General features: G+C 46.5%; 3 protein-coding genes across 4 annotated transcripts; 1 reads left to right on the plus strand and 2 right to left on the minus strand.

The window, feature by feature from the left end:
• Positions 1-364: 364 nt before the first annotated feature.
• On the minus strand, positions 365-4,285 carry LOC136538218 (suppressor of disruption of TFIIS-like). Its single transcript, XM_066530209.1, has 7 exons — positions 4,052-4,285; positions 3,772-3,935; positions 3,599-3,636; positions 3,409-3,496; positions 3,103-3,324; positions 2,548-2,613; positions 365-837 (listed from the first exon to the last, which is right to left on the minus strand). Exons 1-7 carry the CDS (start codon positions 4,086-4,088, stop codon positions 646-648), a joined length of 807 nt encoding a protein of 268 aa, XP_066386306.1. The 5' UTR covers positions 4,089-4,285; the 3' UTR covers positions 365-645.
• Positions 4,286-5,065: 780 nt separating this feature from the next.
• On the plus strand, positions 5,066-13,612 carry LOC136520050 (uncharacterized). Its single transcript, XM_066513455.1, has 2 exons — positions 5,066-6,061; positions 12,989-13,612. Exons 1-2 carry the CDS (start codon positions 5,318-5,320, stop codon positions 13,379-13,381), a joined length of 1,137 nt encoding a protein of 378 aa, XP_066369552.1. The 5' UTR covers positions 5,066-5,317; the 3' UTR covers positions 13,382-13,612.
• A 465-nt stretch (positions 13,613-14,077) lies between these two features.
• On the minus strand, positions 14,078-23,897 carry LOC136520036 (uncharacterized). Of its 2 annotated transcripts, XM_066513436.1 has the most exons (19): positions 22,264-23,896; positions 20,011-20,115; positions 19,839-19,904; positions 19,603-19,767; positions 19,339-19,413; positions 19,095-19,249; positions 18,334-18,469; positions 18,183-18,252; positions 17,978-18,105; positions 17,823-17,879; positions 17,021-17,206; positions 16,692-16,784; positions 16,405-16,490; positions 16,235-16,301; positions 16,052-16,118; positions 15,829-15,965; positions 15,497-15,588; positions 15,292-15,358; positions 14,079-14,808 (listed from the first exon to the last, which is right to left on the minus strand). In XM_066513436.1, the coding sequence occupies exons 1-19, from the start codon at positions 23,680-23,682 to the stop codon at positions 14,644-14,646; spliced, it is 3,336 nt and encodes a 1,111-aa protein (XP_066369533.1). In that variant the 5' UTR covers positions 23,683-23,896; the 3' UTR covers positions 14,079-14,643. The 2 variants fall into 2 exon arrangements, with proteins under 2 accessions (XP_066369542.1, XP_066369533.1); XM_066513445.1 differs by lacking the exon at positions 16,692-16,784 and having other exon boundaries at positions 14,078-14,808; positions 22,264-23,897.
• Positions 23,898-27,335: the final 3,438 nt, after the last annotated feature.

A 27,335-nucleotide genomic window follows, 5' to 3' on the forward strand; every position in this document is an offset into this window, starting at 1 on the left:
GGCCTATTATGAATTGCTTAGGCGGCTTGGTGGCCCTAGGCGTTGATTTTCACCAGCTCCGCCACTGCCGGCGATCGATCGGTGATCGCCGATGACGCGGCGTGCGGCCAATAAACTAACATGCCGATCGATGCCAGACAGGAGATCGTGTAGTTTCTAGCGTCATGGCCCAACGCCCGCGCGTGTCGTCACGCTCCACTGACCATGCCACCGTCCAATTGAGTCGCCAACAACACCCAACAGCGACGACGATCCATAAGCTAAGCACGCACTGATCGTGTTTCACACGGAATCAGTGATGATTGATTGTTAAACACGGAATCACGATTTGTTATTCTTATCATAATACTTAAGATGCATCACATGACTCGTCATGCACTTGGAATTGCTGCTTTACATGCACTGACGACAAACCGGTGCTGATCAGAAATGTGTATGTACATGCCTGTCAGCTAGGTACAGATAGATAGATATTCACACACGCACGCACGCACATCAGGAATCAGCTCAATAATGTACATGATGGTGGTGAGTGAGAGAGAGACGGAGCTTTAATTTACTAGTGGCATCCCCTGATTCTGACTGATGACACTGATTGATTATTAACCAAGATGGGTGCAGTGCAGGATGGTGGGGATGATGAGGTTAGGCCTGGATGGACGTGGGCTGGATGATGGAGTCCAGGTCAGACCTCATCGGCATCTTGTCGATGCTGTGGTCCGAGCGTTCAGTCTCGCCGCCGGCGACGACGCCCCAGATCTCCGGGATGGCCCGCCGGAGCGCGCCGATGTTCTCCAGGGCGTAGTCTGCTTCCTTGCTCCTCACCCTCTTGCCAACCTGGGAAAAAAATTAACGAAAGGATTAATGTTGGTTTTTAGAGAGGCATCGAATCAATGGATAAGACTGCAGAATGTTGGTGTCCAGACAGAAACTTGTTAAGTGTAAAGTTTTGGGTGTCACATCGGTTGTTATATGGGAGTGTCGTATGAGATGTTCGGATACTAATAAAAAAATAAATTACAGAATCCGTCAGTAATCCACGAGATGAATTTATTAAATCTAATTAATCCATCACTAGCGCATATGTTACTGTAGCACTATATTATCAAATCATAGACTAATTAGATTTAAAAGATTCATCTCGTAAATTAGTCGTAAACTATATAATTAATTATTTTTTTATTTAATACTCCGTGCATATGTCAAATATTCAAGGGGACGTATAGTAAACTTCTGTAAGGCCTTAATTGTGTGGTGCTGTATGGATGCATCGACATTATGCATGATCGCCCCCAGAGGCAGACAGGCAATGTGCGTGCTGACGTGACGGCGCAACCACGCACTATCGTTATGTTGCCACGACTACGAAGACAAATGAAAACGTATGCGTCAGCTAGCCGTGCTCGTTTTTGTTTCCTTGTCCCGTTCCTAAAACGCCAAAACCAACGAAGATATTTATTTCTCCTTGCTCTCCCCGGATTTGTGGCGAAGAGTGAGAGACCCTTGAATCGACAGGCACGTGAATTGGACCGTCCAATTTCAAAAAAAAAAAAATCCGATAATATTCAACATAGACAAATAACATGAGGAGAGGAAAGCGAACTTTTCTTTCGTTTTCGCCCGCTCAAGAGAAGAAAAACAATAAGAAGATAGGGTATGTTTGTCTGCGTTGGATGCATGATCTTATATATCACCTTGCACTTGCACCTACCTACTCGTTGTCAATTGCCACTCCAGCCAGAGACACCAGAGGCTATCGATCTGTTCGTTTGTGGGTTTCTAGACTGATAAACCCGATTGATGCTGGTTTGTTGTAAGAGAAAAATACTGTTGGATAGCTGATAAGTCCTGACTGAAACCAATAAGCGAACAAGTTGTATAGCGTCAATCATCTTGACTGATGGCCACTAATAAGCGCGCATGAGCAAAAGCAATCCTGATTTATCGATGACAGGGCGAGCAAGCCAAGGCCAATGGCGAAGGGCAGCCCCGGTCGCGCCAAGCAGATCTCCGCGGCATCGGTATCGATGGCTCGGCGCCGAGCGGGTGAATATGCTTCGCCACGACACCGACAAGGCGCCGGGCACCGGCGCCATCGCCGTCGCCGTCGGGTGGTGGTGGTGGGTAGCAACTGGTACTCGCTCGGTACTCCCCGTAACTAACACACGTTGCGACTGTGAGCGCATCGGCCACCTGATCGACCAACTGCTTGGTTACTTAAGCTCTGTTCGCTTCTCTTATAATCCGACTTCTTTAACTTATTGTTTCAGTCAAAACAGTATTTTTCTCTCATAATAAATCATCCGAAACATTGTTTTGACTCCTTTTTCTAGCGTAGCAAACGGGCCGTACCCTTGAGACTGCGCACCCATGTGATCTGACTGACCTGGTGCCCCGAAAGGCATCCATCAGCGTCGTTTAGCCCGCTGGGTGCCTGGGGCCGTGGCTCCGGTGCAGGATGCGTCACGGCAGTGTAGTGAGCACAATCGTACGTGTTTATTTGGACCGAGGTGGAAGAAGTTGTGGCGAGGTTGGTTGGTTACGTACCAGGGCGGTGCGGAGGCCGAGCGCTTTCCCCGCGGCGATGTTCCTCTCGCTGTCGTCCAGGAAGAGCTGTCACAGCAACCACCAAATTTTAGTGATCGTTATTAGTAATAAATAATGGTATATACGACGGATATAATAGTATAAGCTTAATTTGCTTTCACCCAAAGCAAGTGCCGATAAGTGATAAGGCCCTGATTAGTTCTGCTACTTTGTTAAGTCGTCGGGGTTCACATTGTACTACCACCATCTAAATCTCACTTTTCAATGCGCTTAGTTCGATTCCCTTGTAGCGTATCAGTAACTTTTTTAACATTAGACACGGTGCCATCTAAGAGCGACCTAGTTTGCTACGGCAGTATTGAAACGAACGTTCTAGATTATCATAGGGCGTACATGACAGTGGGTCCCTTATCTTTGTTTCATTCGTAATAGTAGTATTATCCAGTGCTCTACGGCTCCAGGAAACTTAAAAAAAAAACATGTGGATTAGTTTAACCCCGTCTAGTAACTGAACAAAACTACCAAGTGAGCAAGCAGTCGCTGGCTATTACGTACCGTCCGCCGTGGGTTGGAGCCGGCGGCGCGCAGCCCAGCCACGATGGCGTCCACCGCCGGTTTGAGGACCACGACCGGGTGGTCGCCGCGCTCCTCCCTGGCGTCGCCGAAGAGGTGCGTGTTCATGGTCTCGAAGCACACGACGGCGTCGAAGATGGCCTCGTCCACGCCCAGCCGCTCCAGCGCCCGTCTCATGTGCGCGCGGTCCGAGTTGGTGAAGAGCTGCGCGCGCGAAACGCACATGGTTAGCCGATCGATCGGTCGTGTAATGTGATGTGATGCCAAGTGTCTTGTTTCTCAGCGTACCACTTTGCGCTGCGGGATGCTCTGCAGCAGGCGCGCCAGCTGCGGGTCGGCGGGGATCCTGTCGTACGGTAGCCTGCCGTGCACGTAGCTGCAGGTGGAAGTGGAATCCGGTCAGTTTTGGACGAATGCAATAAGTTGCGGCAGGTTTTGATGAGGAACTAAATTTGGGGTTCCGTGTTTGCGTGCCGACCTGTGGTACTCGTCCGGGTGCACGTCATAGCCGAGCGCCTGCGGGAATCGAAACCAGACACGGAATCCACAACGCAGTCAGAAGCAGAAAGACGACCGAGAAGCGACAAGATGAGCAGAGCAGACCAGACGAGGAAAGAGAATTCCTAAGCCGGGTAAAGGAACGTCACGTACGATGAGTCCGGCGAGGGAGCTGCCGTGCGTGCGGAAGAGCTCGACGCGCATGGCGGCGGCCTTGTCGGCGGAGACGCCGAGCTTGGCCTGGAGGAACTCGTCGATGTTGCGCTTCAGGGCCGGCCCGATGCCGGTGTTGCCCGGGTACAGGGTGTCGTCCAGGTCTGCACGGAGCGCGCGGCGCGGGCCACAAAAAACCGTATCAGTTACATATATATAGTCATCGACAGCAGCAATCGCCCTGGACTGCGAGCTAGCTAGCGATCGACGCTCTGCTCACCTAGGAGGATGCAGTCGAAGGGGGAGTTCGCGGCCATGGCGGGCGGGCGGGAGAGCTCGAGAAGGCGAGGAAGCTAGGAACGGGGGAGATTGCCGAGACGGCGGTGGAACCGAACCGGGGCGAGCTGCGCGGTGATGTCTGGAGCTGTGGAGAGAGCCGGGGCGAAGAGCAGAGCGAGGCGTGGCGTTTAAATAGAGTTTCGGGCGAGGCGGGGGGAAGTGGCGCGGTAATCCTGTCCGCCAACGTGCGTCAAACACGCTACAACTCGGTTTCGTGGGGCAGGGCTCCCGGAGCCGGAGTAGGAGTAGTTTTTAGCGCGGCGAGCTCATGCTCAACGTACGCGTCCCCGCTTGGGCCGAGGCCGCCTTTTTGGCCTTGCGGACGCGGTCGGCTTCGCTGGAGCGGCCTGCCACGATGCTGCCGGTCGGTGATCGCTGATCGCGGCTTTGTGGCTTTGTACGCAGTCAGGCGGGCTGTCGAGTCAAGTGTAGTATATTTTGGTTGAGTGGAGCAGCGACGACCCGAGAGTCCATTTTTAGTTTGGTCCACGGGAGAAAGTGAAGTCCCTAGGATTATATTCGAGATACGTGGCGGTAAAAGTTAAGACTATTAAATTTCATCAAGAGACTAAATTGGCACATGTTAAGATGTATACACCTGATCTGGCTATCGAATGGTTGAACCTAAACGAGCAGATTTACCATAAGAAATGTAACCAAGTGCCTACCATTGATGGTTGATCCTTATATCATCGGTACGCCGGTAGTACCCTTTCAATAACTTTTCGCTAAAATTCTCAAACACCTACCTCTAAAATTACCAATTTTTTTTATGGATTCAGGAAAACTCAACTTTTTCAAGACATTGATCTCATGCAAAACAGCTTTTTTTTTTAAGTGGAGTGCAAGCTGTGCTGCCACATGACAACATTGCCTTCTGTCAGTGTCAGCCCAACCACAACGCAAGTTTACGGCGATACCACAGCCCACAACCTTACGCTGGGCCTAATTCTGCCAGCCCAATTAGCCACTGATCAGCCCAAAACAACCTTCTGCTCCGCTCGCATCCCGGGAATCCAGAAGGTTCCCGCGGGAGCTCGAGCTCCCCGTCCCGGCACCAAATCCAACCCGAACCTTCCAGACCCCGCGCCTCCCTCGCCCTCCGATCCAGCGCCATTTTCACGACCCGAAGGTTCCTTGCCCGAGCAAACGACCCGACGCGCGGCGCGATCGCGACCTCCGCCACAGCTGCAGCGAGAGCTAGCCAATGGACGTGCTCAAACGCGAGCTGCAGCGCAAGCGCCAGCTCCTCAACGCCGATTTCGGCGGCCGGAAGATCCTCCGCCGCGCCGAGACCGAGGCCCGCGAGCTGCAGCGCATCCGCGAGGCCGAGAGCCAGCTCCTCCTCCAAAAACAGCTCAGGCATTCCCACCCGGCGTCCTCCCCCTCCGGTTCCTCCTCGAGCTCCTGCTCGCCCACCTCCGCAGCCGCCGACGCTGACGTCGACGCGTCGCGGGCAGAGAGCGGCTCCGAGGAGTCGCTCCCGAGGGAGGAGGTCATCCGGCGCCTGCGCCTGCTGCGGCAGCCGGCCACGCTCTTCGGCGAGGACGACGTCGCGCGCCTCCGCCGCCTCCGGGACCTGATCGAGGACCCCGCCGCGCTCGCCGACGTCGACGCGGCGGAGATCGGGGAGGGGCAGACCAACGACTTCCTCCGCGACATCCAGGCGCTGCGCGCCAAGGCTGCGGCCGCGACGAAGCCCAAGGCCGCCGGCACGGAGGCCCAGCGTGGGGAGGGCGACGACGGCGTACCGAGAGATGTGCCGTTCGAGGAGCTCTGCGACGAGGATAAGATCACCGCGTTCTTCAGTAGGCTGATGGGCGAGTGGACTCAAGAGGTGGACGGTATGCCTGAGGCGGAACGGCGGACGGCAAAAGGGAAGGCCGCGGTGGCCACCTGCAAGCAGTGCGCGCGATACCTCGACCCGCTCTTCAAGCAGTGCAAGAAAAAGGTATGGATCATCGAAGTGTCCCGTAGTAGTAACAGTTTGAATGACCTAATGCTTATTGCGAACGTTTGGCTGGATGAATTCATAGGTTTGTTAACCCATCTGATATCATGCTTTAATTTGAACTGTTAGTACGATTTTGTTTGACTTTGTTTACAACATTTGATATTATCGGGTGCATAGTGATAAAGGAAGTGTAGGAAGCGTGAATATTATCCTGGTGATTAGCGGATTGTGTATGATATAGTGAACGAACGATGCTTCATGCTGTTGTTAGTATTCCCATGTTCATTTCACATTTTTAAGATGATCTTATTTTTGTAAAAGGACAGATGCTGTCTATACTATATCTGTGCCTTACTCCATGATCTAGTGATGCAGTTTCTGATAAATATTTGTTTAAATCTGTATCTGAACTATTTCTTCTATTGATTGAAGATTCTCTGTTATGACCGGTAAGGTCTATAGGCGTAGGCAGGCTAGGAGTCCGGTTTAGCCGGCCAGTTGGTTAGGAGTCCGGCCTAGCTGGACTGTCAGTTAACAAGTCCTAGAAAATAGGGGGTTTATCCCTTAGAGTTTGTTATTTGATTAAATTAGGTTTGAGTCGGTTGGATACCTCTTTGTATAAGTACTAAACAATTATAATAGAAGGGGTAGCCTGAGATTGAGTTCAACTCACTTTGGACCCTCGGGCGTTACTGTTCACGATACCCTAATTGTCGCTGCTTCCCTGACGTCTCCAGCCAGCTGCCGAGCACGGCGTCTTCCGTTCATCGCCGGGGTTCCAAGCCCAGGCCCTCCGTCTCTCACCCCTACGGCCTCCGGTCCCTAGGCCACAACAATTTGGTATCAGAGACCATGGCTTCCTCGGGTGCTCCTGCCGCCACCGCTGCATCGTCGGTCGCTGCTGTCGTCGAGACGAGCGCCCCTCCACCGTCCCCCACGCCGCCTACTCTTGAGGACTCCCTGGCCTCCTTGGCTGCCATGCAGCGGCAGATGGGAGACATGTTCCAAGGCATGCAGCGACAGATGGCGGAGATGTCTCTGCGCTTGGCGACTGTCGAAGGCCAGCCGGCCCCTTCAATGACACCACGTCTGCCGTACTCTGCCCCGCCGCTCCTGCAATATGGCCTGCCAGGGTATGGGGGCTTGCCAGCGTCTGCATCACAGCCGGAGATCCTGCCCTCGCCGTCAATGCCGGGGGCCACGGCGCCACTCCTGGCGACCGCACCGCCTCGCGGCACCTCGCAGCCAGCTACGACGGGGCTGCCCATTCAGTCCATCCCTTTTCCGGCATCTCCATCACCGGTACCGTCGCTGTCCTCCGTCATGCATGGGCCGATCTACTCGTCTGCTCCGATGGTACATGCACCGCGCCATCCATCTGAGGAACATGGAGACAGCCAGGGCGTGCCCAGATTCCATAAGCTGTCCTTCCCCACTTACGACGGCAAAGAAGACCCGCTTGGATGGTTAAACCGTTGTGAGTCATTCTTCCGCGGCCAGCTGACACGTGAGGCGGACAAGGTTTGGCTAGCCTCCTTCCACATGACAGGATCCGCACAGCAATGGTACTATGTGTTGGAACGAGACTCCGGCCGGCCATCCTGGACCAACTTTCGTCTGCTCTGCCACCAACGCTTCGGACCGGCGCTGTCCACCAACCATCTTGTTGATCTCGCCCGCCTGCCTTTCGGGTCCTCGGTTGAGGCATACATGGACGCTTTCCAAGCACGCTTGGCGCACGCGGGGCATCTGGCGCCGCTGCAGCAAGCACAGTTGTTCACCGGAGGACTTCCGGAATACATCAGGGTCGACGTGGAGCTCCATGACCCTCAGGATTTACACCGCGCCATGCGTTTGGCTCGGGCTTATGAACGTCGCCAGGCGTCAGCAGCCCTCGCTCTTCCAGCAACACCAAATCGACATTCTCGGCGCGCTCCGGCTGTACAGAGCTCATTACCGGCCACAGGGCCCGCTCCGCCATCATCACTAGCCTCGGCGTTCCCACCAGGCCAGCCTTTCAAACGGCTCACACCAACAGAGATGGCAGACCGCCGCAAGATGGGCTTGTGTTACAACTGTGACGAACCATATGTGCAGGGACACAAGTGTCGGCGACTCTTTTACCTTGAAGTCACAGATTATCTGGTGGAGGAGCCACAGTCCGATGACGATGAACAGCCATCAGCAGCCGGCGCAGACAGACCCACCATATCATTATCAGCCATTGCAGGCATCAGGACTGAAGATACTATGCAGGTTTATGTCATGGTGGGCAACGTACAGTGTGTGGCGTTGCTGGATTCGGGCTCCACTCACACATTCATCAGCAGTAGCGTCGCGCGGCGCGTTGGCATCCTCTTTGAACCCTGCCCAGGTGCCGGAGTCACGGTCGCAAATGGTGACCACGTTGCCTGCCGGGGGCTCGCGCGCGACGTCGGCATCAGAATTGCCGAAGAAATATTCTCAGTTGACTGCTATACAATTCCTTTGGACTGCTGGGACATGGTGCTCGGGGTCAACTTCTTGCGCACCCTCGGACCAATATTATGGGACTTTGATGACTTGTGCATGGCGTTCACCAGGGCAGGTCAGCGCGTGTTTTGGCGAGGCATCGGCTCCACCCGAGATGACGTATAGTCCACTCGCCGCTTCCATGCTATTCACGACGCCAGCCGTACCAACGGGACAGCATTGCTGGACAAGCTACTCGCCTCCTTTGACGATTTGTTCGCCACGCCTGAAGGCTTGCCCCCCGCTCGCGCCTGTGATCACCGCATTCATCTAGTGCCCAGTGCGGTACCAGTGGCTGTGAGGCCTTACCGCTACCCACAGCTACAGAAGGACGAACTGGAGTCACAATGCGCCGAGATGCTGCAATTGGGGATGATACGTCCTAGTACTTCAGCTTTCTCTGCCCCGGTTTTGTTGGTCAAGAAACATGACGGCTCTTGGAGGTTCTGTGTCGATTACCGCGCCTTGAACAAGCTCACTATTAAAGATAAATTCCCAATTCCGGTGGTTGAAGAACTACTGGATGAGCTCCACGGGGCACGGTTTTTCTCCAAACTGGACTTGCGTTCAGGGTACCATCAAATTCGTATGCATACTGATGACATTGAGAAAACGGCCTTTCGGACTCATGAGGGTCACTTTGAGTTCTTAGTCATGCCCTTTGGGCTGTCCAATGCACCGGCAACGTTCCAAAGCCTCATGAACACAGTGCTCCGGCCTTTCCTGCGTAAGTTTGTACTTGTGTTTTTCGACGACATCTTGATCTATAGTCCATCTTGGTCCACGCATCTGCAGCACCTCAACGCAGTCTTCACTGCCCTACGTGACCATCAGCTGCGGTTGAAAAGATCTAAATGCGACTTTGCTACGACGGCGGTTCATTATCTGGGACATGTAATATCTGCGGATGGGGTTGCAATGGATCAGGAGAAGGTTGCAGCCGTCGCTACCTGGCCTCAGCCTGGCAATGTCCGTGCTCTTCGGGGGTTTCTCGGCCTAGCCGGGTACTATCGTCGGTTCATTCAAGATTACGGCTCGGTGGCTGCACCATTAACAGCGCTGCTCAAGAAAGAGGCTTTTCTGTGGTCATCTGCAGCCACCGACGCTTTCAATGCCCTCAAGAAGGCCCTGTCCAGTGCACCGGTTCTTCAACTTCCTGATTGGGACAAATCATTCATTGTCGATTGTGATGCCTCCGGCTCTGGATTCGGCGCAGTACTTCATCAAGGCGGAGGTGCCTTGGCATTCTTCAGTAGACCCTTCGCAGCTCGGCATCACAAGTTAGCCGCATATGAGAGGGAGCTCATCGGCCTTGTCCAGGCAGTTCGGCACTGGAGACCGTTTTTATGGGGCAGGCAGTTCATTGTCCGCACAGACCATTATGCGTTGAAGTTTTTGTTGGATCAACGGCTCTCTACAGTTCCCCAACATCAGTGGGTGAGTAAGCTCTTTGGGTATGATTTCACGATTGAATATCGGCCGGGCACCCTCAATATCGTGGCTGATGCGCTGTCTCGGAGGGAGGGGGACAATCTGCTGCTTCATGCAGTCACGGCGCCTTCCTTTCAGTTATTTGACGACCTACGCCGCGAACTGCAGCTAGATGATGACCTTCGTGCGCTGCGTGACTCCATTGTGACCGACCAGGGCGAGCCATGGCGTCTGGCTGATGGTCTGATCATGCGCGCCGACCGTGTGTTTGTCCCAGCCAAGTCCTCGGTTCTCCCAGCTGTCCTCCAGTTGGCGCACGGTGCTGGTCATGAAGGTGCACAGAAGACGCTGCAGCGCCTTCGCCAGGAGTTCGTGATCGACCATGACCGTCGCCTTGTCCGAGATTTTGTGCGCTCTTGTTTCACGTGTCAGCGAAATAAAACTGACCATCTACACCCGGCTGGTCTCCTTCAGCCGTTGGAGGTTCCCTCGCAAGTTTGGTCTGATATTTCCATGGATTTTGTGGAAGGCCTTCCGAGTGTACATGGGAAAAGTGTGATTTTAACGGTGGTTGACAGATTTTCAAAGCAGGCTCATTTTTTACCACTAAGTCATCCATATACAGCAGCGTCTGTCGCCGGAGTGTTCTTTGAGGGCATTGTCAGACTTCATGGTTTTCCGGCATCCATTGTTAGTGATCGCGATCCAGTGTTTACAGGGCATGTTTGGCGCGATATCTTCCGGCTCGCTGGGGTAAAGCTAAAGATGAGTACAGCTTTTCACCCACAAACCGATGGACAGTCCGAAGTGGTCAATCGCACAATCGCGATGTATCTGCGATGTCTAACTGGTGACCGCCCTCGCTCTTGGCTTCAGTGGCTTCCGTGGGCCGAATATTGTTACAATACTTCATTCCACTCCTCACTTCGGACAACGCCGTTCCAGGTGGTCTATGGCCGTCCTCCACCGTCTCTGTTGCCATATGCTGCTGGCACGGCTAGGACAGACAGGGTGGACCAGCTGCTCGGTGATCGTGACGAGTTTCTAGCCGATGTTCGGGATCGATTGCTGCAAGCTCAGGAGTATGCCAAAAGGCATTATGATGCTCACCACCGACCACTTCAGTTTGACATTGATGATTGGGTTCTCCTGCGTCTTCTCCATCGGCCGGCACAATCCTTGCTGCCGGGTTTCCGTGGCAAGCTTAGTCCACGGTTTGCTGGTCCATTTCAGGTTCTTGAGCGCATTGGCGAAGTGGCTTATCGCCTGCGTCTTCCGGAGGGCGCTCGGATTCATGATGTGTTCCATGTTGGGGTTCTCAAGCCGTTTCGAGGAACCCCTCCCGCCAGTACACCGCCTCTTCCTCCTCTCCGTCATGGCAGGGTACTTCATCGTCCTTCGCGTGTTCTTCGTTCTCAGTTGCGCCGCGGTGTGTGGCATGTGTTGGTTCAGTGGGAGAACATGCCCGAAGATGAGGCCACTTGGGAACCCGTGGAGGAGTTCCGCACTCTTTTTCCTTCGTTTCAGCTCGAGGACAAGCTGTTTCCCGAGGAGGGGAGAGATGTTATGACCAGCAAGGTCTATAGGCGTAGGCAGGCTAGGAGTCCGGCTTAGCCGGCCAGTTGGTTAGGAGTCCGGCCTAGCTGGACTGTCAGTTAACAAGTCCTAGAAAATAGGGGGTTTATCCCTTAGAGTTTGTTATTTGATTAAATTAGGTTTGAGTCGGTTGGATACCTCTTTGTATAAGTACTAAACAATTATAATAGAAGGGGTAGCCTGAGATTGAGTTCAACTCACTTTGGGCCCTCGGGCGTTACTGTTCATGATACCCTAATTGTCGCTGCTTCCCTGACGTCTCCAGCCAGCCGCCGAGCACGGCGTCTTCCGTTCATCGCCGGGGTTCCAAGCCCAGGCCCTCCGTCTCTCACCCCTACGGCCTCCGGTCCCTAGGCCACAACATTCTCACAGCAACGAGCAATCCATTTAAGGAATACAACCATACAACAAAGACAACAGAGATATGATGTATGCTGTTTTTTAACTGTATGGTTTCTGAGATTATTGATTTGCCTTCTGAGATGTTCAGAGAGGAAATCTCTGTAACATAGGAAGGGATTTGTCTTAACAATTCACTTTTGCCCTTGAATAGGAGGGCATCATCCTGAATGCACAAACACAACCATCGACGATCCGGTTGCGCCTTGTGCTTTAAGTAAGCCTGCTGATTTGTTTATGATCCCCCCTACTTGCCAGTACTGGCGACTATTTTCTCTCAAGATCACTGTGCAATCAAACTTTCCCTGTGATTATTTTAGTTATTTCTGAATGTCTGTAACTTTTGTAGTCATTATCACAGCCACTTTGCATCACTGTATGATTAGAATATCGATGTTTTATCTATTATAAGAAAAAAAGACACTTGTTTGTTAACGCATAGTATGAATGTTTAGAGATTGATCATGAAGTTGTACCTTGTTGAGTCATTGCATATATAAGAACAGGGGCGAATTTAGGCCCATTTATCAGGGTCCGCTGACTTGATAAAATCTACAAATCATTTAGTAAAACACCCTTAGGACTTAAGAAAATCCATGTCATGTAAGGAAGTTGACCCCGATCACCCGGGTGATGCTAGATTCGCTTGGCTACGGAAGCTATTCTAACTACAGCACTGTTTTTGCTTCTTATTTTGTAAGAATTTTCCCTGTGTCCTCCGTAAGAAGTAGATTATGGTAAATGCGTATTCTTAGCGACTCTAGTAGATCTTATGTTGCCAACACTCTCACGGTGCAACTGGTCAGCACAACTCGCCAGAGAAGCGGTTGGTTGAGCCAGCTCGGGTTCGAGTCACGGCACCAACTTCTTAAGATGAAAATCAGGGGGACGTCCTTCCCCTTGGTCAAATCTAGTAGATCTTATGTTCATATGTGCAGACAATCTTGTATCACAGGACTCAGTTCATTATTTTGCATCAAATTGCAGGCTCTCCCTCCTGATGTCCGACAAGCATTGCTGGAGGTGGTCAGGTGCTGCATGAGACGAGACTACTTGGCTGCAGTGGACAATTATATCAAGCTAGCGATAGGCAACTCGCCATGGCCAATTGGTGTGACTATGGTTGGTATTCATGAGCGATCGGCTCGCGAAAAGATCTACACGAACAGCGTGGCTCACATCATGAATGATGAGACGACCAGAAAGTACCTGCAGTCTGTGAAGAGGCTCATTACATTCTGCCAGAGGAAGTACCCCACTGATCCATCAAGGTCGGTAGAGTTCAACAGCCTGGCAAATGGCAGTGATCTGCAGTCTCTCCTGGCGCAGCAAAACGCGAAGAATTCAGAAGAAACGCTTCGGTTAGTGGCTGCGTCATGACAAGGTTGGATTAGATTGGTGCTCGGAATTCTGGGCAAGTTCGATTCTTGTGGGATTTGTGATTTGAATTTGTTCTTATTTGTAAGAACCTGAATTGCATGTCCGGTCGTTCTGCCTTACTGGACTGTGGAACCTAATCAAACTGGAGCCTACTGATACTGTTGTTGGACATTGCTAGACTGACCATACATAAAATTCTCTCTTAATTTTCTCGTCTTCAGTAGACGCGTGCTAGTTCGAACGTTTGCATCAACCCTTCCAGGAATCGGCAAAGTTCTAATTTTGGCCGTGTTGAGATGCTCTCAAATCCATTCCATATTTTGAAAACATTGCTCAAATGAGATTTTTTTTCAAAAAGGTAATGTTCACGTTCTAGCAATACCATATTTGGGAACTAGATTTTTGTAATTTTTGACAGAAGGCTTGTTTAGTATGCAATAGAATTATATTGGATCCATTTTTTTATGTATTTTTCATAATATTTACTTACGAAACAATTGATAATATGTTAGAACAAATAAAGGCCAAAATATACTTCAAAAGACTTTGTAATCGCAGTTCACTTTCATAAATTTTTTCAACTTTTTACAAGTTACGATAAATGCCCCATCAAAACATATTACATGAAGAATCTAATAAAACTAATCTGATTTTATAGATATTGGTGCATTTCCTATAAACTTTGATTTGAAATGGACCATAATTTAGAACAATGGGAATACATCTACTCTTACATCCACTTGAAAGGCTGACTAGCAAATTGTCTGAAACCTGCCGTTTTACACTTGCACACTTTCCTTCCTCTTCTTCAGACTAAGTCAATCTATAAGACAAAAATCACTACGCAAATGTGACTCTATCCCCACATACGAAGAGAAAGTATATCGAGAAAAGGCATACTACACCAGAAGCAGAAGGTGCCCAAGCTGATGGGTAAAGAAACATGACATTAAATCAACTATCAAAATTGTTTTAATTTACAATTCTTTCAACCCAACTAAAACTACTAAGTGAACAAGGTATATAGCTTTACAACTTCATCGACGATGTGGAGAGAGCCCAGTCTCGTTCGCATCCGTGCAGTTCTGCAACTGCAGCCGATATACACACCAGATGCAAGCAGTGCCCCTTGTGCAAAACCTAAGGGCACATGAATGCCAAGCAAACCCCAGGAACCCTGGCTCGGAAGTACAAAATAGAACACAAAAGGTCAAGCTGTGAAGACTATCATATGCTTTACACCGTTGGGGTTATTTGGTTAGCTATGACGACAGCACGGACTGTAGAGCAAGCTGTTGCTGTGGTTGCAAAGAAGACCATGTCGAGGCTAATACTGAAGGAGGCAATGTTGCCTGAAGTTGCCTTAGTAGATTAATCATCCTGCTGGCAGTCTGTTCTGTTGCTAGATCTTTGCCCGCACATAATATCTGCATTCCATACAAAAGGCAGACTACGTCAAGTAAATAATCCTCTAAGGCCATTGAGAAGTCACTTGGATAGCTCAGTTTCCTCCGAGTGCTAGTCTTTTAAACAAGTTAACCAGTGGGAGTGGCTTCAGCTTCTCTACAAAGCCAATAAGCTACAGTTATCTGAACTGGTGTGGAGTTATCATGCTAGGATGGCAGAATCCACTAGATCTGTAAATCCTTAGTTCTTTTTCCAGTGTTTTTCTTAAGATCATTGCATTATCATGCCAACAGTAGAGTTGTAATAACTGGTGTTAATTGTTGATTAACAAGCACACATGGAAAGGTAAAACCATATGCTTTAAGAATGCATTTCGCAGTCCTCTGGTGCCTCTGCAACGGTTCATGAGTTGCGTTTATCCATATTCCATAGACCTTGGGAGACAAAAGGGGGATAATATAAAGAAAACAAGATTCAGGAAAATAAGAAAAGGTAAAAGGTACCTCTGCAAAAACAGACACAATCTTTGGAAGATACTGATTACTATGACCCAAAAACTCCCTCTCAGACCTGTTGAATGTTGATTACACACAAAAAAAAAATAGCTGTTAAAGAAACACGAAATAAAACAAAAGTCTAGACAATAGGGAATATTGGTTAATCTCAGAAAAAGCAACTCTGCAGAAATAAATTGTGGGAATCACTTACTTCTCAAGCATCGCACACAGCTGTTCATGGACAAGCTTGGCCTCAATTAAGTCATTTTTTATCGGAAGGCAACTTAACCAGGCAGGAATTACCTGTTCAATGAACCAAGTGATGTATGGTCACAAAACTTTGTACAGTTCATAAATTAATGATGTAGCAACAAGACTGTTAGCAGTTAATATGAATTGCCCATCACTTCACCTGTTGCATTGAGAAATGGAATGATATACTACAATAAGGCTCAATGGAGCAGGCTAGATGCCAAGACAAATGCTAGAAGAACCATATGCCTAAGTATTGTTGAGTTCGGATATCTTGAAAGCATTAGATACCTGAGATACATCGATGCTATCACGATGAAATTGACATATTTTTCCAAGAGCGGAAACAGCATTGTCATAGGCCATCGCATTATCCAAATCTAGGGCATTAGGATGTTTGATTACATTGTATAATCTGGATAGGGCCTCTGTAGAAATAAACAAGATTGTTAACAACATCAAATGACAAATGCAACTATACACAAATCTAATACAACATAAATACAAAACATACCCCCAGTGTGAGGCCTAAATGCAGAACCACCACATTCGGCACAAATGCCAATTCCATACACTGCGGCCTGAAAACAGCAAGTTGGAAATGAAATCGCACACTCTTAACAGATAAAGGGTTGCTGTTGGCCTGTTGCACATAATTCTGTTGCACTGGGATGTAGAACAAATAAGAAATACAAACCTGCCTGACATCTGGATTTTCACTCATGCAGGCTTCTAATAGAGAAGGAAGGTATGCATCATAATACCTGAGAATCAGATATCACAAAAAACATGTAAAATGATCACAACTCACAACGATCTTTCGCCTTCACCAAACGAAGTGCTATGCATGGATCGTACAACTGTTACCTAACTGCTGCTTCACGGCAGTGCTCGGCGACATCATCAAAAATGCATATGGCAATCCTTCTTTCTTCCAATGTTTTATCCTTGCCCTAAATTGGTGGAGTGTTAAAAATGTACATACAATGTTTAGTTTACCTATCATTCAACAGTGCATTTATGTTTCATTCAAATATGAGTTCCGAGGTAATAAATCTAGAGTAACATCAAATTGTGATGTAGTGTTCAGTGCTCACAACCCTAACAAGCAAAGCAAATGCACCAAATCCTCAATGGTTCATCATCTCACTTACCAACATAGGTGTCAAATACACAGAGAGTTCATCAAAGAACGGAAGAAAATAAGTCTTGAAGGTTTTAACGAGAGTGCCTAGACAATCACCAACCTGCAGTCACAGTACAGGTTTTCAAACCAATAAGGTTAAGTAATAAGCACTAACAATTGTTCCCCACACAAAAGGTAGGTTCAAAGCACAATATAATAATGCATCCACCTTTCCAGTAAATTTCTGAGGTAGCTAATTTCTATGTTAGTGCACAAGCATTTGTATCAATCAGAAGCATGAGTAGATCTGGTATGCCTTTAAGGAGAGTTAGAAACTCCGAGATTTCAGTAGCTTACTTGGTCAAAGATTTCATCTTCCTGTTCGTTTTCTTCTCTGAGTAGCTCCTCTTCTTCAGAATCGAAGTCCTCAGCCCTTGCCCTTTCTGTTCGTTCTATCCTCCTGTTAGTGCTTGCAACTATTACTTCTTTGATTCCTTCCACTGCAGATCTTACTTGATTTTCCTCAAGAAGTGTTCCTGATAGCTGATCGAGAAAAATGGGTAAAAGATTATTCAAGTGACAGCACACAGTACCAAATGTAGTACAAAGCTAAAAAGGAAAATGATGCCTACAAGTTGATTAAAAGCATTGACAATGTCTTCTGTTACAGATATAAAAACTACTAAGACTTTATTTCTGAAAAAGGTAACACAGCACATTAAAGGATAACTGGGTAAGGGTAGGACTTTTGCCAAAATAGCCAAGTAGCATGGTAGTAGCATGGTAGGAGCATGTAAAAATGAGCTTTAGGACAAACCAAGCAAACTAATAACTGGACAAACAAAAAAAAAAATCTGAATACCCACTATAATTTAAACAACTCGTTTTTTTTTAATAATCTCATTATCGCACTATTTAAACCACACCAATATGTCCAGGTCCGCATGGTATTGTGCATGTATTCGAAAGTAGACACAATCATAGTCTGGTAAAGGGAATGAGATTGTAAATAATAAAGCATGTAAATTTAACAGCCATGTGAACAAAAGAATGTGAAGACATGAAAACTGTACTTGAGATGAAGCAGAAGTTCTCATGAAAACAAGAGGTCTTTTCTTCGGTCAAATATCAAATATCATACAAGTACAGTATTACAAACCTGTATAGATTCATTCAATGATTCCAGTATGCTTGCACAAATTTGTGGCTCAGGTTCCTGCTTAGAATTCCAATTACATGCTTAAATCAAATCATGTTAACGAACATAACAAAAATTCAAGAAGTAATACGCTTTTATAAGCATAAAGCCCTTACTTTATGCATGGCCTCTACAAGGGCTGGAACTATGTAATCAGACAGTTGCTTAAGATAGGATTTATCACGACCTTGAGCTTGACCCTTTTCTATAGCCAATTTTGCTGAACGTAGAAGCTCAGGCATTGCTGCAAAGAGCATATAATGTATAGCACAAGACAACATGCTAAAAGAAGTAAAGACATCAAAATTTTCAGTCACATACCTGAAATAGCTGCCTTCCTAACTTCTTCATGAAAATAGAACTTAAGGAGAGGTACAAGCGTAGTCGTAACCTGTACAGATCCGGACATAGCTGTAGCTCTTTCATGAAACTAGAACCCAAGGAGAAAGAAGGGGTTGAATAGTGATATAACCTGATCAATCCATGGGAAAAATCCTTCCTTGAGCTCACCAGCGTAGCAACACAGCATATTACATGCTGTAGCTTTCTCCTCCAGTAGACTAGTTCGGATGCCAATCCTCTTATCACCTAGTGTGATAGTCTCAACACTGCAGTAGTGCAGGCAGTGAGTACAACATTGCTAGTAGATAGAATAAGAGCCTGAGGCTGAGAGAATCTCCAAGAGTTCCCCTATCCAACCTTAGTGTCAAAAACTCAAAATTAAGATTCATAGAGCAAAAATCACCCTCCAACAGTCCTCCTTATCCAACATTTTTTATTTAGTGGTATCCTAAATCACCCTCACTCTCCCTCAAATTTGTGGTGACATGCTGTCCACACTATATGTTATTTGAGATTGAGGAACTGTTGGAGAGATTTGTAGTTAGGATGCACCCTATATGAGGATACAAGGGAATTAAGTGTAGGAGGACTCTTAAAGATGCTTTAAGACCTAAAAAACCTTCTATACATGACTATTCAGATAATTAATGTTTGCTTAATTTGCTGGTGAGATGGATGTGATGACCAAAAATGTGAATCCAATACAGGATATGAAACAACCATTGATATCAACATGACATGGGCAAATTCTTTAGATGTGCCTATGACCACACACATCAGATTCAACATTTCCATCATATGGCTATCACCAAAAGATGAAAGTTATCCAGGAAACAAAACATAACGAAAATGACATACTATCAAAAATATGGAAGAAAAAACTAAACATACCCCTCGTCATCAGATTCACCATTTTCATCTTCTGGTCCAGCAGAAGTGACACTCACATCTGGTTTGAGCTGAGCAGACTGGAGCAGGGGGGGCATAACAACACTCATGTATGGTAAGAAATCCTGACCAAGGCATTTACACAGTCTTGCCCATGCCTATAGAGGCGAACAGATAAATCAAATGAGAAAAAAGATTTGAATTGCCAAAAAAGAAATTGAGAACAAGGTTTCAACTTCTAACACACTTGCAGCATGTAACTTGTTATAGGGTCATCAGCCTCCATCTGAGATCCTTGCAGTGTCATAAGGACCTCCATCACCTAACACAAAAATGAATTATCAATAGCATTAACACATACAGAGCAGATAGCATATAACATCCTACAGTCCAATTTGATTTCTTTTATTGAGTACAAAGGCCACAAAAAATAATGTTTTATAATACTTTTATTTTAGGAAAGAGTTATGGACTGTATACTGTAATATAAGGGGAACTAGCAAACCATTACCTGCTTAGCATCGTCCTTAAACTTTTGTTTCCCAACTGCCATACCAACTAAACTGATGCATTCCATCGATTTGGCACGCAACATTCTGTTGGATTTATCAGTTGCATTCATGAGAATAGCCTTGAGGTATGGCATTACTGCATCATAATATTTTTGGAAGTGTTCCTGAATCAATAAGATTGAAATTTTTTGTTAGAATGTTAACAAGAAAACTTGAACTGTATTTTCTGATATACCTGAGAAGAATCTGCTGCTGATGCTAAAGCAGTTAAAGCAGCTTCTTGCACCATTTGGTTTCCAGTCTACATCATAAACATACAAGTTTCAAAATAAAAGAATAGACATTATCCCATGCCTGATGTCTATACTGTATAAAGTTAAGGTGCAAAGACTAGATGTGAGATCCACCTGAAGCAACAATAGAAGTTTCCCAACTATTACATCCAAGTACGGTGTCAAAATATCAGGTCTGCAGTTTTCACTGAAGTTCAGAATAGCTGATGCAGCATGTGCCTGAGCTTGTAGGAAATAAAATAAATATTAGAGCAAGCCTTGTTGGTCAGCTTATGCGCTTGATGAGGAGCAGATATAGCAAGTCAATTACAACAAATAAAAGCATGTGGCAGGAGAATCAGATGCATGCAGAATGTCTGATACAGGTATTTATCCACTGCAGCAGGCCCAACTTCAGGCCCTCGACTCTATGTAAACCAATAGTCAATATAATATACCACTAGATTTATCAGAGATTAATAACTTGAATAGCTTGTAAGAATAGTTGAATGATGAACATAAAGCCAGAAAACCATCAAAAGATATCTCTCTAAATTCAAATGGTACCAAAACTAGTGGAAACTAATTCAACTTGACTCCAGTTCCAAAATGTGGCTACTGCAACTAACAAACTTGCACCATTAAAACCTACAGTGTTCCTGTGCAATCATCACTGGAACAGAACCATTTTAAAGCTTTCATATATCTTAATTTGGTTCAAGGAGAAGAATCAATCCAGAACCTTTTGATCTCTTGTGTGTTCTCAAGACAATTTTGGTTCAGGCTGTTTCACAGGGTCGGCTTACATATGCTTGCTCCTGGTCTGGAAGAGACTTCCTTTTTTGGCGGGTGGGAAAGAATTACGTCCAAGGTGGATGGTGATGTGAGGAAAGGGCTCAACTCTCTGGTTATTCTCGGAGCTTGGTTGATCTGGAAAGCCAAAACCATTGCATTTTTTATGGCTCTGCCCCTGCACTAGAGGAAGCTCTCTTGCTTGCTAGACAGGAACTACACCTTTGGTGCCTAGCAGAGTAGCAGGAGCCCGAGGGCTTTCCCACCTGGTGGCGATTGCCCCTGGTGAAGTTTCGATGTTGGTCGAGGTCAGATATTTGCAATTTCTGGCGCGTATGTAAACTGATTCCTACGTAGCTAGCTACCTAGCTAGTTGGCTAGTTGCTTGGGTGGTGGTGTGTGTTGTAAGGGCTCTTTCTCTTTTTCTTCTTAATATAATGATACGCAGCTCTCCTGCGTGCCTGAGAAAAAAATCTTAATTTGTACCTCATACATTAGTACTCAAAGAAGAAGTAATAACAAATATAAATCAAGTCAAAGTTCTGAAAGGCGATGATGTGTGCAGGCATAGACAGACGAAAGGTACCTCAAACAGCACAAGGGTGGTATCATATGCGAGGAGCATCCACACAGCTCAGTTCTAAAATGCGCTGGTTACATATTTTCCGTGGTTCATATGCACTCACTAGTTCTGGGTTTTGGTGGAATGGTTTACATGTGAACTGTAATTGCTAAGAGTATCAGGCACACGACTCTTCTAAAATTCATTAGCCTTCCATATGTTTCTAGTTGTTCAGTTGTTGGGTCAGATATACCTCAGATGTGAGTTCTTTAGGAAATCTAAGAACCACCGAAAATGTCTCTCTCCTATGAATGCCTTGCGATCAATCTGGTAGATGTAATCATGCAAACATCTCCAAATTTGAGTAATCTATGCATGCCATGCACAACACAAAACATTCAGCGAACAATATGCATAGATATTAGCAACAAAGCACGACACTAAGGCAGAGAAAATTAATTGATGAACAAAATGGCCAAAAGATGCCAACTGCTGGGATGCTTACTATGCATAGGTATTTAGCAACAAAGTGCAACGAAAATTAATTGTTGAATAAAATGGCCAAAAGATACCAACTGCTGGATGCTGCCTCAATAAACAAAGGCTGAATCTTGTTTCTATGTATTAGACTTAAAACATTATCCTATTGAATAATAATCTAAAAAAAAATCCAAAGTATAGCCAACCTCAACACATCCAAATAGCACACATAAACTACTAAAGGTACAATGGTATCATTAATATGCTAACTACAACAGTGATACATTAACCACACTCTAATGCACATTACTGTATTCAAAACATCATTAGATACCACTTAGTGTACCCAAAATAACTTGGGCAACTACACTTCTGTTGCTGATGGCATCAATCACACTAGACCAGTGTTGTTTATAAGCATTAAGCATATATGCATTAAGCCCATGGATTACAAGATCTCTGCTTTCAGAAATCAAATAGAAACAAAAAAAGATATTATAAGGGCCAATTGCATGAGAAAATGAAATTAAAAAAAAGATAAAACAATCACTTGCCTGTACGCGTGGGTTCTGGACATCATCCATTGCTGAAGCTAGTGCAGGTAGCACAACATGGTGCAACTGATTTTGCAACTCAGGTCCCAGGTCCGTTGAAAGCTGCCCTATTGCATTAATTGCTGCCCACCTCACCCGTGGGTGAGGATCCTGGAAAGAATTCAGCACCATCCCAACCACCTGCTCCAGATTCTTAATCATCACCTTAGCAGAGCCCTCTGCAATCTGAGCTATGGTCACCAGTGCCGCATTCCGTCTCTTCCAATCTTCAGAGGAGAAAAACGATGGGAGCAACTCAGCTGCCACGGCTAGAATCGTATTACCACCAACAGCAATTGACAGCCGGTCCAGACACTCCTGTGCGAAAACATAGCTTCCCGTCTCTCCAGCGTCTTCCTCCTCTGACACCGCGGCATGCCATGCCGGTTCATCCTGGACATCGAGTAGCATACTCATGAGCACCGCAAATAGCCGACCAACGTACCGAGGCAGCCTCCGCATCATCCCGGGCGCACGCGCCCGTGCCTCGGCAAGCGTGACGACAAACTCGACGGCAAGGTGGCGGGTGCCGTCCTCTAGTCCTGGGGCCTCGGCAATCTGCAGCATGGAGGCGACCACGTCGGGCAGCTGGCGGCGCAGGAACCGCGGCTCTGCACCGGCGAGCTCGATCATCATCTCCAGAGCCTCCTGGGCGGAGCCCTCGTTCCCGCAGTTGAGCGACTCGGCGAGAGCGCGCATCATGGCCGGCAGGAGGTCCTGGAATTGATCGCGGGCACCGGCAGAAGGAAGGGACTGGATGAGGCTGATGGCCGCGTTGAGCCCCGCGACGCGCACGTCGGCGGAAGAAGGGTGGGAGAGCGCGGCGAGGAGGAGCCCGTGGAGGTTGGGAAAGCTGGCTGCGAGGTGGGAGGCCAGCCGGGCCAGGATGTTGAGCGCCGACTCCTGCAGTCCCGGCGGGGAGGACGGGGAATCGATGGACTTGTACAGGAAACTGAGTAGGTCTGGCCACGCGTTGGCGGGCAGGAGGAAGGAGGCGAGCTCGGCGACGGCGTCGGAGAGCTTCCTGGAGACGGACCTGGGGAGCGCAGGCGCGGAGGCGGCCGAGAGGAGCAGCGCGCGGAGCGAGGACTGCGTGGCGGGCGACAGCGCGGGGTAGACGAAGGACTGGGATGACGGGGCGATGAGGCGGCGCAGCAGCACGGCGGCGATGGGCGCGGAGGGGTGCGCCGGGGAGAGCAGCAGGTGCGCGAGGCTCAGCGCGAGCGCGTCCGGGTGGGACCCGCGGAGGGCGTGGAACTGCTGCTCCGCGCGCGACCGCGCCTCGTTGGCCGGGGAGGTGAGGTCCGCCAGCAGCGCCGTCAGCGCCGCCGGGTCGGCGCCCAGCACAGCCGCCGCGCCCGCCTCCGCCTGCGGATCCATGGGGGCACGGAGCGGCGCAGCGCGAGGGGAGCGAGGAGGCGGGGGGATTCGGGAGGCCGCGCGGGATTTTTTTGGTTTCGTGGGGTGGGTTTTGCGGGGGAAGGGTGTGGAATTTTTGGGAGCGCCGCGGTGAGGCGAGGCCGAGGGGCGGAGGGAGAGTGGAGGCGCGGGGCGATGGAGTCGAGACGGCCGGGCCGCGGACACTGGAGGGTGGTGCCGTGCTGGGAGACGGGGCCCAGGGGCTAGGAAGTGGGGAGTTGGAGTAGTACACTAGTACTGGTCCATGAGGAATCGGGTCCCGGATGGTCATCAAAATCAGAACAGCGCACGCCACAGCTCACCTGCTAATTATGCCATCATATTTTGATTAGTGACTTCTTTCTCTTTTAGGGATCCATTAGCACTAAAAATTACTCCCTCCGGTTCATTTTATCTCACGCACGTACACGTATATTAAGATTCAAACTTTAAAAAACTTTGACCAATAATTAGGATAATAATATTTAATTATTATAATACAAATTTTATATGATTAGATTTGTAAGGAATTATACTATACAATGATTATAAGTTTATAAGCATAAATAATATAATATAAAACAAAATAAATGGTCAAAGTGTAATCTAGGAGACCGTATCATTCTAACTTGCGCCAGATAAAATAACCCTGAGGGAGTAGCAACTAAAATTATTATTAATGGATGAAAACAGACCTGTTAATAAACCTGCTAATTATTAGTTGGAGGGATGCTAACTATTGGTTTCATTAGTAGGTGGTGAGTTGCTAATACTCACTCTGTCCCGATTTATTTGTCGTTTTCGGTTTTCGTGCCACAAGTTTGACTCGATTTGTAGAAAATACTAGCAACATTTGTATCTCCAAATAAATTTATTAAAAAATTAGATTCAAATATCTTTCCGATGATACTAATTATGTATCATAAATATTAATATTTTTTAATATATATTTTGTTAAAATTGTTTCTCGGGAAGCGAAAGCGACAGATATTTTGGGACGGAGGGAGTAGATGTTAATAGTTCATATGCGTCTCAAACTCACTATCCAACCACCTATTAGCAGGTGGATCCAAACAGCTCTCTACTAAAAATTAGTTAGCTAAAAATTAACTATTATTAGTTATTAGCTAACTAATTTTTAGTGCTAATGATCAAACAAGCCCTTATTCTTGTTACTTTTGGACTTGATTCTTGCAACAAACTTTTTGCAAACTTGGATTCAGCAGACTTCTTGACGGGTCACTTTTCTGGAGGCTAAGATTTTCAGATTTAACAGATATTATGGTTGTGCTTGGTTCAAACAAAGGCCTGGTTTAGTTCCTAAAATTTTTCACCCCAAACTATCATATCGAATCTTGCGGCACATGTATGGAGTATTAAATATAGACGAAAAAAAATTAATTGCATAGTTTGGTTGGAAATCGTGAGACGAATGTTTTAAGACTAATTAGTTCATGATTAGCCATAAGTGCTACAGTAGCTAACATACGCTAACGATGGATTAATTAGACTTAATAAATTCGTCTCGTAGTTTCCAGGCGAGCTATGTAATTAGTTTTTTTTATTAGTATCCGAAAATCCTTTTCGATATCCTCGAAACATCCGATATGACATCCAAAATTTTTCATTTCGCGAACTAAACGCGGCCAAAATCTAGTCTAAAGTAAAAAAAACATGGGACAGGTAGATTTGTTATAAGTTTCGCTGTGACATTTTTCAGGTGTTCCAATAAGCGTCATGTACACGAAAAACAAATCCGCTCTAACCTAAGATTTTCTTTTCAGTGAGGCTAATGTTGATACAATACTGTAGATGTTGGAGATACCGTTGTTTATACAGTGAAATCCATTTGCATATTTAGCCCTTGTTTGGTTGGACCCCAACTTCCAAAAAAAGTGCTACAGTACCTGTCATATCGAATGTTTGCGGCCCGTGCATGGAGCATTAAATGTAGATGAAAAAAAAAACTAATTGCACAGTTTGGTGGGAAATTGCGAGACGAACGTTTTGAGCCTAATTAGTCCATATTTGAACACTAATTGTCAAATAAAAACAAAGGTGCTACAGTAGCCCCAAATTCTAACTTTCTGGAACTAAACAAGGGCTTATATTTATTCCTACTATATTCATGCACGGATGGTCCTATGAACACTGGATATAGTACGTACATTTTAAAAAATAATCAGGCACCAACTTCATGAAAAGTGTTTTTCTCTTGATTTTATTCACCATTACTTTTCAACCGTTGTTTCGTGGCTGAAAGGAATAAGCTCGAGCGAACATCTTGGCATTTGAATGGCTAAACATGATTCAACAATTTTTGAAGCATGACCTCAGGAAATTAAACCACTACCGTTCCCGTCCGAAAAGCAAGAGCCCCGAACCCAGGCGATGAAACGCGGATGAAACCCGTTGAGAGCGATGCAACTTGTAAGGTCTAACTTTGCATTACAGTTTAGAATTTTTTTAAAAATTTATGTGACACATGAGCTATCTACGAAGTTAACTGACCGTGGAGCTTAGCCCATGTGAGGGGCTCAACAAAGCATGAGCTATCTCATCTACGTTTTCACATTAACTTATTGCATTCCTTGACATGTGTTTTACCTTTTTAGTTTGTCTTACTATGTTTACTTGATGAGATCGGAACCTGTGGCACATTTTTTATGTTAGATAGAGATAGCAATACTTAGAAAATTGAATAAAGTCCACCTGAACTAGCCACTAATTAAAAAAATTCGAACTATAATATCGGACAACATACCCCCTCAATTTTTAAAACCAGTAAAGTACCCCCTTAACCATTTCAAAGTGGTTTATTGGACGGTTTTGCTGATGTGACAGTGAGGCCCACCATCATTTGGTTTTTCTTTCTCTTATATATATAAAAAGCATAATTTTTTCATATGAAGTCCTATTAATATAATAAACTTTATATCAAAATTGTAGAGTTTGACACGATCTACAAGTTTACAGGTGATAACTTTTCTATTTAATAACTTTTAGATGCTCAATTATTTAATAAAAAGAAAAGTTATTAAATACAAAGTTGAGGTCGTGTCATGCTCTGGAACTTTGATATAAATTTTGTATGCATACAACTCCATACGAAAAAGTTATACTTTTTTATATATAAGAGAAAGAAAGACCAAATGGCAGGTGGGTCCCACGGCCATGTCAGCAAAACCACCCAAGAAACCATTTTAAATGGTCAAGGGGATACTTTGCCTGTTTTTAAAAGTTAGGGGGGTATGTTGTCTAGTATTGTAGTTGGAGAGGGTCTTTCAAAATCAGCAACTAGTTTAGGAGGGCGAATCCACTCTAGAAAATTTAGTGCACGTCTAGATAAAACTTGTGTAAGTTGTTTATAAATGATTATTTGGCCTTAGTTTTTAAGTGGTATATAAATTCACCCCCTCTTAGACATCTTGGATCCCTTCAAAAGCTAGTTCACATATTTAACGCCTATATAGAGATAAAAATCAATCTATTGAGTACAATGAACACTAATACACATCTTTGGCTCAAGATCTCGTATCCTCGTAGACAGGTCCATTAGACAACTCAGGGGTGCGCTGACAGTACTATCATCACAGTGTAAGAACGAGGATCATAATATCTTAGTTGTGGCCAAT

This window comes from Miscanthus floridulus, chromosome 2 (genome assembly GCF_019320115.1).
Source record: "Miscanthus floridulus cultivar M001 chromosome 2, ASM1932011v1, whole genome shotgun sequence".
NCBI lineage: Eukaryota > Viridiplantae > Streptophyta > Magnoliopsida > Poales > Poaceae > Miscanthus > Miscanthus floridulus.